The 15,371-nt window shown below is 34.2% G+C and overlaps 2 protein-coding genes across 2 annotated transcripts; one reads left to right on the top strand and one right to left on the bottom strand.

The window, feature by feature from the left end:
* The first annotated feature begins 2,814 nt into the window (after positions 1-2,814).
* LOC141481890 (zinc finger MYM-type protein 1-like) lies at positions 2,815-4,566 on the top strand. Its single transcript, XM_074174234.1, has one exon. The coding sequence runs from the start codon at positions 2,815-2,817 to the stop codon at positions 4,564-4,566; it is 1,752 nt and encodes a 583-aa protein (XP_074030335.1).
* Positions 4,567-9,053: 4,487 nt separating this feature from the next.
* LOC111509826 (endocuticle structural glycoprotein SgAbd-2) lies at positions 9,054-13,826 on the bottom strand. The gene is made up of 2 exons (XM_023165655.2): positions 13,668-13,826; positions 9,054-9,726 (listed from the first exon to the last, which is right to left on the bottom strand). The coding sequence occupies exons 1-2, from the start codon at positions 13,677-13,679 to the stop codon at positions 9,301-9,303; spliced, it is 438 nt and encodes a 145-aa protein (XP_023021423.1). The 5' UTR covers positions 13,680-13,826; the 3' UTR covers positions 9,054-9,300.
* Positions 13,827-15,371: the final 1,545 nt, after the last annotated feature.

Below are 15,371 nucleotides of genomic sequence, written 5' to 3'. Positions count from 1 at the left end.
GTGATGAAAATCTATGATAATGTATTTTGAAAAAAAATGCGATAAAATTTTGGAATTTCTTCCTTTTGTTTCGCTGGCTAGGTAACGCGTTTTAATGCTGACTCCTCAGGTAGTTTGGTGTGCTAAAATTCACGGCCTTCAAACCAGAATAATATTCACACTGAATGCCATTGGTTTCATTGACTTGTGAGACGGTGCGTTGATTTATGAAACAAATTTTTTATCTGCCATATGCGGTCGTTTCTTTGCAATTTCGGCCTTCAAACACTCCAATAAGGCTTTATTATATTAAATTGATGAGTGTAGCCCTTACTACGTGGAAATCTTAATGAAGAAAAGAGAATTGAAACTTTTTATGTTGTTTACCACTTTTATTTGTAACTAACGTTACTGCAGTTTCGTCCTATAAGGACATTTTCGAACTTATACATTAAACTAACAATGGTTTATTACATTAGCTCTTATTTAGCACCACTGTAGGTAATAATAGAGGCACTTGGCTTGATTGAGTACCTGAATTTTGTTTACTAGTGACAATGTGGATATTCTAATTTGAAAACCGGTGATTAAACTAAATCGATTTGATCATTTAACAGGTTTCACCCGCAATGTTTATGCTTGTGAATTTCCAAGGATTTTAAATTATTGAATTTGTAAGCCTTCCTTGCATAGTGCGAAATTTCCGTATCGTTTAGATCAGGCCCGTGCTGGGCCGCCGGGACACCGGAACGTGTCCCGGTGCGCCCTTTGGCCGGATGCGCCCTTTGGCCGGACCTTTCTGGCACCCTCCGGCCCCGAACCTTACAAATTTTACATTTAGAATGCCAACATTAAATGTTTAACAGCATAATTAACACCGTTTAAGTAAACAGAAAATTTAAATAATAAATATAATTAAATTTGGATCATTATAAGACGAAGCTTATCGTCGATATTGCCGAGCGGCCGGGTTGAGTGTTGCGGCTGTAGGCTACACAGAATGAACTACGACAGCGCCCTCAGGAAGTGTGGGGAGTGGGGGCGGTACGAGAGTCCCAATTTCGTCTACCTGTTCATGCTTGTATGTTACATGTTACTCACTAGTCAGTAAACTCATGCAGTCGGCCTGATTGTAACTTGTACTTGTGTAGTATTGTATTAGTGTTTTATTTCAAGTTATTCGGTGCTGTTACTGTTCTTCCCGTGCAAGTTTCAAACCCTTAATGTTAAAGGTAAGTGTTGTTATTATTCTTATTAGTGAGTTGAGGTTTGAGGTGGAAAAAGCACATAGATATAGATAACCTAAAGCAAAATACTAGGCATAGACCTAAGCCTTTTCTGCATAGCATAGACCTAAGCCTTTTCTCACAACAGTGGAACAGTGGCTGGTAAATTTGAGAAAAAAACAGAGTATATATAAGGGGCGTCTAAGTTGGCCAAAGCATTTACTTTTACTAATCATCTCATCAAAATATTTTATACAGATCACATTAAAATTATTATTGGTAACATACTATGTTTGTTTATCTTTTACTCGAACTGTCAAATAGCCACATGTTGTCAAAGTATGCTCTTTTAATCTTGCATTTATTTAAAACTAAATCTTGTTTTTTTAAATACATAAAGTGATCAGTTAAATTTTTTTTAGCGGGTTACAAATCATGGACAAGAAAAATAAAAGGAAAAAAAGTGGACATGAATTTCGTCAAGAAAAGAAAAACAAACTTCTACTCGAGTCTGCAATATCATGTTCAAAAATAACAGCTTTGTTTAAAAAACCAGACGGCCCATCTGAAGATGAAAATCTTGAATCACATGCACAAAACAAAACGTTTGAGGAAGCAGAATTTGTTAGCTTCAACTTGTCTTCACCATCAAGCTCATCAAATCTTGATTGTTCCAAAATGATTTATGATAATCAGTTTTCCGATCTCAGTTCTGATAGATTTCAGGGGTTCAAATTAGTTGAAAATTTACAAACTGAAGAGCAAGACCCGAATTATCTTAGTCCTCGTAAACTGGAAGCACCTTCACTTGACACAGGAAATTCGGCTCGAAGATGTTATTCTTCAGTAGAAGAATCTCAAGTACATATAATCAATTACTTCGAAAAACCAAGCGAAAGACATTTATCGGCATATCTTGATTATCATCCAATACAACCTGATGAAAGAGAGTTGCCTTTTAATGACAAAAAACCCTTATACACTGTAAAACGAAACGATGGAGAAACCTTTCAGAGACATTGGATTTCATATGACGAAAATTCAAAGAAACTGTTCTGTTTTATTTGCATCGTTTACAGCAGCAACTCCAATTCAACCTTTTGTACAGGGTTTGAAGACTGGAAACATGTCCACCAAAGAGTTAATGAACATGAAATGTCCAAAGCTCATTTTCAATCCGTCGAGGCTTTTATGGTAGCCAAACGTAAGAAAAGTACTCGTGACCTTCTTTTTTGTGATCAACTAGATAAGAGGAAACAAGAAGTCTTAGAAAGGAGACATGTGGTGAAAATTGTAATAGATGTCTTGAAGCTTATAGGAAAGCAAGGATTGGCTTTTCGTGCATCAAAGGAAGCTGCTTACTCTCTTAAAGATGACACAATCAACCATGGCAACTTCTTAGAAATTATTATGTTAATGTCCAAGTATGATCCACAGTTAGAGAAACACTTGAAAAAGGCTATTGAAGAAAGTGATACGCGCATGTCTAAGAGGTCAACAAAAAAAAACAGACGTGGAACACGAAAAAAAAGGCAAAAACAAAAGGGTGGGCAGAGGAAGTGCCGTGACATTTCTAAGTAACAACACGGTAGCAAAAATAATGATCTGTATGACAAAAGAAATCAAATCTGTCGTGGCAAATGAAATCAAATCGGCCGGCAAATACTCAGTTTTGATGGACACGACGATAGACATAAGTAGCAATGATCAATGTGCAATAGTTGCCAGGTATGTTAAAGGTCATGAAGTGTGCGAGAGACTACTGGCATTAAAAAGTGTGGTTTCTACTACAGGAGAGGCATTATTTGACACTCTCTCTGGTGTATTGACAGAACTTGAAATACCTTTGAGTGATTGCGTCGCAAATGCGTTTGATGGTGCGTCTAACATGAGCGGTCAGTATAATGGTTTGACTGCACAAATGGCCAGCAAAATCCCAAATCACATTCACACGTGGTGCTACGCGCACGTTTTGAATCTCGTAATATCTGATACAGCTCAATGCCTCACTGTAACAATCTCATTTTTCAGCATAATGCAAGAGACCCAGGTTTTTTTGAAGGATTCAATTAAAAGACTGGATATGTTTAGGAAGCAAAATCCTGAGTACAAGTTGGAAGCCATTGGGGCTACCAGATGGCGAAGCCGCAGCAATGCAGCAACGAAAATATTCGGCAGAATAGACATGTGGACCTCTTCTGAAGAACAGTCTTCAAACACAGCTAAACCTAACAAACACATTTATCTGGAGTTGGTATTGGCTCTGTTCAAAATTTCACATTCAGCTGATTTCAACGCCAAAGTGAGACATGAAGCAACTGCTTTACTTAAGAAGTATCTGGATTTTGAAACAGTACTTGTTGGCATGATATTCTTGCAATTGTTCAAAATCACTACGCCACTATCGGATTACCTCCAAACAAAGAATCTGGACTACGCCCAAGCGTGGAGGAATATTGAGTCTTCTCTTAGTAGGCTAAAACACCTAAGGGAGAAGTTTGATGAGACTTTGAATGCAGCACAACGCTTTGTTTTGAAAATGACGCAGAAACTCGAAGAAAGAGCAAAGGCCGATGAAACTCTTAATGAGATTGTTATTGGCAAAGCAATAACTGAGAAAAGAAAGAAGAAAGTAAAGAAAATGGCAGGAGAACTTGCTGAAGACGACAGTGTTGGAACTTCTCCGGAAGAAGAATTCAAAATAAAGATCTTCTTCGTAATTGTAGAGAGAGCTGTCCAAACTATGGAAAGCCGTTTTGTGCAGCACAAATCGCTATACTTGGATCTGGCATGTTTTGACCCAAAAACATTCAAATCCCAAGAATCTCTTCCACCTAAAGCATTGAAGAAAATAGGAGAATTAGTTTTGAACGTTGATGAAGAAAAGCTGAAAGAAGAACTTATCTCATTCGTAAATGTATGGCCCCAGATTTCAAATGCAAGTTTGAACGCCGACTATGAGAATGAAGATGTCTCAGACGAGAAAATCGATGCGCAAGAAGAAGAAGATGATGAAGACCACGAGGTCCAGTGCAAAGAGTCGGCATCATGCAATAGCTGTATCAAGTGTGCATATAAAGTTATATTAGAATATAACATGTACTGTTTACAATACCCAGAACTTTCAAAAGTGTATAAGTTTCTTCTAACTATCCCATTGACTCAAGTCTCTTGCGAACGAGCATTTTCAAAGTTGAAACTTATCAAAACCAGATTAAGATCGTCTTTGACAAATGACAATTTAGAATCATTACTGTTGATGCAATCAGAAGCTGATATTTTGAACTCCATAGATCCAGACAGCGTTATTGACTATCTTTGCAACTCCAGCTCCGAACTTAAAAGACTTCTTCAGGTTTAGATTCAGTTTGCAAATTGACTCAAAGAAGACCTACATTTGTGAATTATATATATTTTTTTATTTCCTTAAAAATTATGTAATAAGTGGTAACTTTTTTTTAAATGTATATATTGCATGTTATATGTGAAATGTTTACCGAAAATTACACTTATTACGTTTCAACTCCTACTTTCTCTTTTAATTATTTTATTTTAGCTTAAAAGCTTAAGCTTAAACATTTCTTCAAACGATATAAGTACGACAGTTATTTTCCCATTCCGCATTGCAAATATTTAAAATTACCGTTATTCTTGAGCAAACAATAAATGGCCATTTTGTTTGACAAATACTGGTACGATTGTGTAAGTGTGATCGTTCGCTCGTACGGTGACCAGATGCCAGAATAGCAAATTGAACCCAGCGTCATGAGCGATCAACACGCTAAAAAAACAGAGGTTAGGAATGGTGGAGGGGGGGGGGTGTTGGCGCCCTTTGGCTATGGCCGTCCACCGCCCTAAGAAAGGGTCCAGCACGGGCCTGGTTTAGATACGGAAACTTGTGGTTGCATGCCAAGGAATGGTTTGAAACCGTCAAATCATTTTTATCTAGTTTGAAGGACCTTTCATGTTCAGCATACCCGACATACCGTTTTTGGAAATTTCGACCACATTGTCTAACATAAACACTCCGGAACTTATAAACTCCAGATTTCTCCAACTTGTCCACCTTACCTTTGGCATTGAAAAAGAAATCAGATAACCTGGCATATGGTCTAAATGCCACTTCCACATTGGTTTTTCTGAAGAAACCCACAATTATCTCTGTTCTTTTTCCAAAATATGTTAGAGTTACCCATTTCTTGATTTCTGATTGCTTAATCTGGCACTGACGGGCGTCAGGGCAGGAATTTTCAGAGAAAATTTCCTGTGTATGCAAGTGGCACTACAACTGCAAGAGTCGACCTTCAATTATGGAACAGGCACACTTGCAGACCGGTTACGGGCTTATTAGCCACTCATCAGTGCAAGATAGTGACCATCATCGACCTAAAGTCAATGATATTCCACATGAAAATCGGAATTCTTTCAGAGTATTTCATTCCTCTTCCGAAGTTGGAGCGAACATCACAAAATGTCATTCCTTCTAGTGAACGAGGTACTAACCAACTGCATATCCGTAATTTGCCCGATTCCTCTGAATAAGAAAGAAAAACTTTCTTATTATTCAGTGGCTATGCTTGAAGACTGGCAGTAAACAATTCGAAAGCAAATGAACTTCAAAACGTTCAAGCCAGTCTCTATATACCTACACAGTAGGTTTAAAGGACTGACGCCTATCAGAAAACAACTACTCCCCTGGCTAATAGCACGAAGGGCATTGGATTATATCCGACATTATCATGGCCTATCTGTGTAATTACATTAATTTCCCTAGCTAGATTGTTAGCAGATAAATGCAGCCAGAATGCTCTGTGCAACATTGACTTTCAGGCTGCTAATTTATGACTGTCTGGATGGAAACAATCGCTTGGAATGGTAATGTCTGTGTAGCTAGGTTTTCTGAATACATTGAACTCAAATTTATTCTGATTGTTTGTAATGGTCGGGTCTGAGAAATTTATTTGTTCCCCTTCCCCTGTTTCGAGTGTAAACTGAATGTTGCTATTGAGATTATTGATGAATATCATAAATTGGTTCAGCTGTTGTGTAGAATATCATAAAATTTCAACAACTAGCACCATATATGTGTTAGGCCCAAGGCTTTTCAGCCCAGGTAGTGTATGTAAATGATAATTGAATTAATATAAGAATTTTGAAGTGATAGTGTCTTCTTATTGTCAAATTGACTTCGGTGTTATTTTTTGTATACAGTTTCAGATATTTCAGAGTTCCAAGAATTAGTAACTTTTCTCAATTAACTATATTATTAACAGTTGTGCTTTCGTGACCTCTATTATATCATCATCTTTTGTTCTGTTTCACCATCACCGACGAATGAACCTCTGTGAGAGATGAAATCACCTCTGAAAGAAGTAACCTTGCTTGCCAGTAAAACATCATGAAGAAATTCGGCGGTCATTAAACTTGTCAAAAGATACTGTTACTGTATGAATTGTCTCACAGCTCTTTTTCAAATCGAGTGAATCATCAACATGTGTCCGATTTAACCGCAAGGGTTTGAAATCACTATGAAATATTCACTATAAAAAGTTTACAAAATTTTGACACGTGTTTCGCTATACGATAGCCCCTGCTTTGATATTCATTTTATTTCATAATTATCCATCAATCTTTCTTTGCCAATAAATGGATTTAAAATAACATTCAGTTGTTTCCTCTTATCAACTCGAAAGAAACGATTAAGACTATATCATTACGAAAGATGTCTGAAAACCCTTTTAATTCCTATTTCGTGTGATTTCATTCCAGAAAATAATCAACCCACACGACTTTTTTTCAAAAAACAAAACACAAGCACTGCGGAAAAATCCTTGAGCGGTGTCTGTGCGAAAGTAGTGATTGAGATTTAATTTTTAGTAAGATAGAAAGAGATATGAATATTGGCCTATCAGCTAGGTGCGATAAATTTGAAATTCATGAGCATAACATTCGTTGAATACTATGTGGATTGAATATTAATTTTTTCCTTTGATCCATATTATGATTTAGTTATAAAGGTTTAGGTCTGCTTCAACACAGACTTTCTGTTATAAAACTTTAAAGTTGGAAATTCTTCTTTCAATAATATAATAAATAATGATATATTTGTACAATACCTATTTTACAAAAACATAAAAAGTAATAATAGACTTTCTATAGATTTAATTAATTCACAAGAAGTTATAATGTTGTCGATGTCACAATATTAGGTACTTAAAATTCTAGGAAAAGAATTGACATTAAATAAAAAAAAATTGGAAGGGCATATTTTCAAAACAAGGTTTTGGCCTTCTACTTTCTCCACCTTGATGCGAGAAAATGTGGGAATCTTCCAAAGAAGATGGGATACTAGTACTCTTTATGAGGCTGGAACCATAAAGAAATGGATTTTTTTGTTTTGTTACGTATGTGGCTGTGCATTCAAATCTGAATGTAAAATAATAATGGTATCTACTTTTCTCATGAAACATTTTCACGTACTCCCATACATCCGATCTCAGATTTTTTATGTCAATCTCTTTCCTAAAAGATGCAAGTTTTTCAGAAGAAAGATTTTTGGTTATAAAATGAATAATAAAGATTTTTCTTCTCTCAGCAACCTTATCCATAGACACACTGTATATTTTTTTCATATAATTAAAATAATTGATATAATTGAATTATTATTCGTGGATATACTCCATGTGATGAACTTTTTTATTATCCATTTGTCAAAAAAATCATTCATGATAAAAATTGGTACATTGCGGTAAACTTGGTTTTGAGTTGTCAAAATTTTAAATTTCCAAACGATGTACAGGGAAGAACAAAAATAGGAATTTTGATCAAGAGTAAACTACTCTTATCCTCGATATTATTGAAAAAGTTTCTTAGAAAAGTTGTTAGAATTTCAAAACAAAATTTAGATTTGAATTCAGAGCCACCTACGTAACAAAACAAAAAAAATGTTATGGTTCTAGCCTCATAAAGTATCTCAAAACAACTTGGGCGCCCCCCTCATATTACTTTGATAATAATTCAATGCAAAATTCAGTCTAATTTATTATTCGAACTAGTATATCGGTGTTTGTTGAAAATGGTTTGAATTTTCACTAGTTTTTTGGTGCAAAATTGTTATTTCACTCTGTATGTATGTCCATAATAACCATCAGTATGATTCAATGACAAGAAATAGTTGACTAGATTGATTAATGCTAAACAATTAAGTAATACAAATCTGTGAGTAGTACTAGTTTCATAAAGCTAGAACCATGAAAAATGTTTTTTTTTTGTTTTGTAACGTGGATGGCTGTGATTTCAAATCTTAATATCGTTTTAAAATTCAGACTTTTCTAAATAAACTTTTTTAATAATGTCGAAAATGAGTATAATTTACTCTTGATCAAAATTTTAATTGTTTGTTCTTTCATGTACAACGTCCGGAAATTCGGAACTTTGACAACTCAAATCCAAGTTTTCCATAATGCTCCAATATGCTCAGGAATAAAATTTTCTGACTATTGGATAATAGAAAAGTTTCTCATATAATGCAAACTTTTGGAAACACCAGATTGAGTTGAAAAACAGCCTTGGCTGATACTCCGCCTATTCACCATATACTGGAAGTTTTTTTTTATTGTTCCTGTATTCTGTTTTATTTTATTTTTGTTTATTTCATTTGTATTTTTATGGTGAATAAAGACGTATTATTATTATGATTATTATTATTATATACATTTGAAATTAATTTTTTCTCATCTGTTTGGTATAATTTCCGTATGCCACTGCAAGAGATTAAGGCAAAAGCATCACAGTGATTTCTGAGAATTTAATGCCTACTATTTTGGAATTATATTAAAATTAACTATATTTCAATTGTAACTTATTTATTAACTTTCTTGACATTGAAATGAGACACAAAGTTGCCATTTGAATATCATCGTGATATAGACATCATACATCATTATTATATGCTGATTCAGTTGGAATTACAGTATATTATCTGTACCTCACAAATAGATATATGGAAGAATTGAAGTTGAAACAGAAGAGGTTTTTCTGCACAACATTTTCTCTATATAAATCAACAGTATTTCACGGGAAACATACAAATCTTTCAAAATCGCCTTGCCGCGGGAGCCGGTCTCTCTTCGTCTTCCTCTGGATGGGCAGCGTTATACTCTAGAGATCTGAGGATAGCTACCGGAATCGGCGGTGGAGTTTTATCGTCTATTGGAGGCACTGGAAGATGGTCTCCTTGTGCGTGGAATCCATTTTCATCAGCCGTGTAGGTCACTTGAATTGGACTCCCGTCAGGAGCGGTATACCTGAATCCCCCTTGAACATTTTCCGTTTCAGCATCCTTGACACCGGCATTTTTCAACACCCCTTGTTCTTGAGCAAAAATACCGTTTCCAGTTTCGTAGGATGATCTGTATGATCCATCGATGTTGACTTCTCTGTCTTGGCTGATGATTGGTATGGGTTCTTTTCCAGTGAGTTGAGCCGCTAATCCATTAGTGATTATTGCGAAGAGAAATAACTGAAACAAAAACAAACTCATTATACCTACATCATGCATCACAGGTTAGGGTTAGGTTTGGTAAAAAAAGTGGGCCTATTCGACCCCCCACCGCAACCCGTAAAGGTTTATTGTAGCCTATTCTAACCCGACCAAATACAGTGTGGTCCATTAAGTCTGCAACAAATAGGAAACTTTTTTATTATCGATTTCTCAGAAAATTTTATTCTTGACAAGAGTTGGTGCCTGTTCCAAAACTATACCAAGTGTACCTGAAATGGCTTTATAACAAACACCATACAGGATAGGCCAAAAAATTAAAAGTTCGTTCAAGAGTAAAGTACCTTTATTTCAAAAAATATAGAAATATGTTGGAAAAAAGTTGCTTAGAATTAAAAGTTATGTTCAGATACGAAGTCATGGCCTGCTATTCGATTTTTTTTTTTTGAAAATTTTGAATTAACCCCCGTATGATACATATTTTTACTATTTTGATTCAATATGTATTTGAAGTAGCCACAATCAAATCAGTTTGGAGTATTTTTTATCAAATTAAAGTGTATTTGTAAAATTTACTTGGATTTGTATTTTTTTAGGTGACCGTCAACTGTATATTTGTTGCAACGATATTTAAATGAACTCTAGAATAAAACAAATACTCTTTTTAACGAGGCAAATACTTCACTAACTAAATGTTCGTATGAATAAACTGTTAATAAAAGTATAAAATTTCTTTTATTCTGACAACAATGCCTCAACTAGAACAGATATTAAAAAACAACATAAGTACCATGCTTACAAAGCTACATTCATTTCTACTTTTCAAGAAAGAGACTATGATTTGAGATATGATTTTTCATGTGGATTCAGAGTGAAATAGAAGAACAACGAGATTTTCATCGATGTATTCTGTAAGGAGATGAATCTACTTTCAGAACAAATGGGGTTCTATCATCACAAAATTGCAGATGGTGGTCAAGTATCAACCCAAATTTTATTATTCATAACAAAAATCAATACTATCAGAAAACAAACATTCAGTATGGTATATTAAATGATAAATTACTAGGTCCGATTTTTTTTCGCGAGAATTTGAATGGTGACAGGTACTTGAACTTTTTGGAAACTGAAATAGGAGAGTGTTTGGATGATATGGTATTAGAAGAACGACAAAAGTTATGGTTCCAACATGACGGATGTCCAGCCCATTCTACTAGAAATGTTTCTCAGTGGCGAAATACCGTTAGAACGAAATACCGTTCCTCGATGGCCTCCTCGTTGTCTAGATATTACACCTCTAGATTATTTCTTATGGGAATACTTAAACCAAAAAGTCTACAGAGATCGCCCCTTTAATATTGTTGATGAGCTTGAAACTTCAATACGAGTTCATTGCAGAAATATACCCGCTAATGTGTTGTGACCTACATTAAACGAATTTTATGAGCGAACAATTAGATGCATCAAAAGAGAAGGTGGACATACAGAGACACTTCGATAAGTTTTTTGTTAGCACCTATTAAGTTGTTAAGTTACCTCCTGTATTTTTCTGTACTATCGCCTATTGGTTCTTTTTTGTTCATGGCTATCCGCGATAGATTTTGACAGTTTATTCATATGAATATTATACTTAGTAAAGTATTTGCCTCATTAAAAGTATTTGTTTCATTCTAGAGTTCTGTTAAATATCGTTGCAACAAACATGAAGTTGACGGTCACCTAAAAAATACAAACCCAAGTAAATTTTACAAATACACTTCAATTTGATAAAAAATACTCTAAACTGATTTGATTGTGGCTACTTCAAATACATATTAAATCAAAATAGTAAAAATATGTGTCATACGGGGGTAATTCAAAATTTTCCAAAAGAAAAAAGAATCGAATAGCAGGCCCTGACTTCGTATCTGAACATAACTTTTGATTCTAAGCAACTTTTCTCTTCAACATATTTCTATATTTTTTGAAATAAGGGTACTTTACTCTTGAACGAACTATATATTTTTTCGCCTATCCTGTATGGTGTTTGTTATAAAGCCATTTCAGGTACACTTGGTATAGTTTTGGAACATGCACCAACTTTTGTCAGGAATAAAATTTTCTGAGAAATCGATAATAAAAAGTTTCCCATTTGTTGCACACTTAGTGGACCACACTGTATATATAGTGAGTGATCTTTCAGGTCGGAAACTCAGAAAACCTTATTCGGTCCGCAGCAGGGCAGGCTAAAAGTATATGAAAAAAAACTAATCAATAGAGTTTATTCTATGATTTTCACTGTAAGGGTTTTACAAAAACCGCGACACGTGTTTCGCTATACAATAGCTTCTTCAAGCATAACAGTTATGCTGTGTAGACGAAACGCCAGTTATGAAATCCTACTGACCACGGCCTAAACCCCGGAAAATAGCTTTCACACAGAAGAAAAACTTGAATAACTAATGCATAGTCAACTGGAAAATAACGATAACCGTGGATTATTCCTCATTCATTTATCCAGTAGGTGTCTGAAGTTTTGAATTCTCGATTTTGATGTTTAATAAGTAAAAATAATATTTTTTACTTAAAGGTCCAAAGTGGGGTGTCTTGTGCAAGTTAGAGTGTTCGATTTTGGACGTATTTTCAATGCTCTGATAAAATTATAAATATTGGTATTACATTTCCGGAAGGTAAGATTTTTTTGGTCAATTTCCTTCTCTTTTTTATTTATTCACAGCTTAACAGAACAAAAGTTTCAATTATAGAGTCGCACAGAATCAACAAGATTCATCATTACATTCGAATAGTTGAGCTAGATCAAACTAAAGATAATTATTTACAAATAGAAATAAAAATACAGTTACCCTCCTAGTGTAGAGTATGTTTCTACAAGAAAATCTTACTTTTGAAATGGGTAAGTGAAATGGATCAACAGAGGAAAAAGTGGAATTGTATATTTGTTACATACGTGATATTGGAGCGTTTAAGAAATAATTATTACTTGCTGGAGACAACTTGAATAAATCACCATTGCGCATGGAATAAACATTTGCCTTGAACGATATCTTTGTCAAACAACATATTCTGAATCTATTTTATTATTCAACAATTTACTAAGAAAAATGACGTAGGCAATTTTCCGTCTGGTTTCTATTTCGTCAATTTTATATATTTTTAGACCAGAAGTATATAAAGGAAAACTTTGACTTAATCTGAATTTGAAGTTTAGGAAGCGTATGAACCTCTTTTGAAACTGTTCTATTCTATTTATATATTTTTGATAAAAAGGATTGCACACTATTGTTGCATACTCAAGGTGGCTTCGAACACTGGAATTATATAGGAGTATACAGATTTCGGGGTTTTCAAAATTTTTACAGTTTCGTACTGAGAAGACAAGATTTCTCAGTGCTACATAGTCAATATGGTTTTCAAAAAACAATTTTTAATCAAGAATAATGCCTAGATCTAGTATTTGTTGAACTTTTTTCAGAGGTGAACCGTCTATCTCGTAAATGTAATCAAGATTCCGCTTTTTTCGAAAAAGTGTTATAGAAGAGCATTTATTAGGATTGATATGTCACTTATTGGAATGATAATAATCAGATAAACGATGTCTAGGTGTAGAAATACTGTTGTAATTTCTGCTCTATCGGAGAATGAATTTTTAAATCATCGGCGTATAGTAGATAATGACTATGTTGAAAGCACGAACTAATGTCATTAATGAAAATTGAGAACATCAGCGGTCCCAGGTGTGATGCCTGTGGGACACCGGAAGTTACTCGTGAAATTTCAGATATATTATCATTTGAATCTCCTTTTCAAATTTGAAAATGTCGAATAGTTTTTAAAATATTTGCGAACTACCAAACCATATTTTTTGTCAGTTGATTGTTTATAACTTTTGCACTTGTTAACTAGACTAATAAAAGCTCGCGGAACTCTACTTTTTCAAATCACTATAATCAATTATGACTTACGGCTACTTTCATGTTGTAGAATCACAGAGAATAACGAAGACGATTACTGACGTTGACATTATCTGCACCTATATTTATACATCACGTTCTTTTAGCTCCTCTTATTGAAAAGGATTGCAAAATTGTTCGTCCGGGGTAATAAAAGGCATAGAGAGAGTGGATCACGAACGGGAAAAAGGAAACTGGACATCTTCAAGGGTATCGGCTCTTTGGAAAAAATGCTTGCCTGTTCAAGTGCATACTGTTACAATTAATGTCGATTCAGATGTTATGAATGATATACCTAAAGGCCTACTTGGAATGCACGATATCAAGGATGGGTTTGGAACGCTAAGCAAATAAAGTTCATCGTTATATAACTTTCTTAATGACACGGAAGAATAAAAAATTACTTATAATTGGAAAGTGAGTACTAAACAAAATTATACAGGGTGTTTATTAAACATGCGGCGAAAATTCAAAGGCCTATTTCTTGGACTATTCTAGGGATATTTCGTCCTTTGATGATTTTTGTTTCGAAGATACGAAGTGAAAAAGAATTTACACATTAACACATGTAACAACAAAAACTTAACAGAGCCGTTTTTGAATATAAAATGAAAGATTTTTAAAAAAAGCTCGGACACGTCGATTTCTAATTGAAGGGGGACACCTTTCGGACTAATCAGATTTTTTGTAGTACGCACCCCCTCGGAGGGGTGCGTCCGACGACCCTTATTTAGATAGGGAAATTAGGTCGAGTGGCACCTTGTTTTAAAGGTATTTCGAATACCTTTACAACTCTGTCAAAAGAAAATTTTTGTAACGATTAGTTTTCGAGATAATTTGAAGATTTATTGAGTTCAACACTTTTTAAAATAAATCAAATTGTTTTTGAGGTACAATTTACGTTCAAAACTTTCACTAAAAAAATAAATTTTTGCTTTCTATGACAACCTGCTATAACGTGTCCATTTGATTTCGTAAAAAAATAAGAATTATTTGTTTATTACGAGGAGATTTTTTCATGGGATGGGGTTGGTTACCACCCTTACATTTTAGGTAAATTGAGTGGCACCTCCTTATGAACGTTGCCTTTTGACGTGGATATTTTATGCTTCTGATAAAAAAGTGAATCATTCTAAAAACTTACCTACACAACGAATAAAACCTGCTGATTTCCTTGAATGCTGATGACACAGAAAAGTTTAAAAAAACTGTTTTAGGGTTTATGAATCCCAATAATTGTTTTTAAAGCACACACAAAAAAGTAACACCTGATAAGGGTAACTCACATAGGAAATTTAGAGTAAATGTTCAAAATGTGCGCCATTTTGCTCCATATAAATCCTTTATTTAGCAATGAAACTGCTAATGCAATACATATATAATCAAATACGACACCACAATGTGTTAGTCAACTAAACTCAGGAATAAAATTTCAAAGTATGAGTACTACAATAAATATACAACATCTACTTAAAATATCACAGTTGTTAGTCAATATAAAACACAAACAAAATACAAATATAGAATACAAAAAAAAGTTTATACAGTCAAAATTTATATTATATAAAGACTAGTTCATTCACCCAATAGATGACTCTTCAACTTTCTTTTGAATAATGCAAGAGTGCTACATTCTTTAATATTTTTGTTCAAACTATTAAAAGCTAACATTCCTGCATGGTAAATGGATTTCTGAGTACACTTTTTATTTTTAAC

The sequence above is a fragment of the Leptinotarsa decemlineata genome, unplaced genomic scaffold (assembly GCF_025532065.1).
Source record: "Leptinotarsa decemlineata unplaced genomic scaffold, Ldec_3_MD MMD2_tig00000505_RagTag_RagTag, whole genome shotgun sequence".
In the NCBI taxonomy this organism is placed as follows: domain Eukaryota; kingdom Metazoa; phylum Arthropoda; class Insecta; order Coleoptera; family Chrysomelidae; genus Leptinotarsa; species Leptinotarsa decemlineata.
Note: the sequence above shows the minus strand (reverse complement) of the source record. Positions and strands in the feature narration are given on the sequence as shown.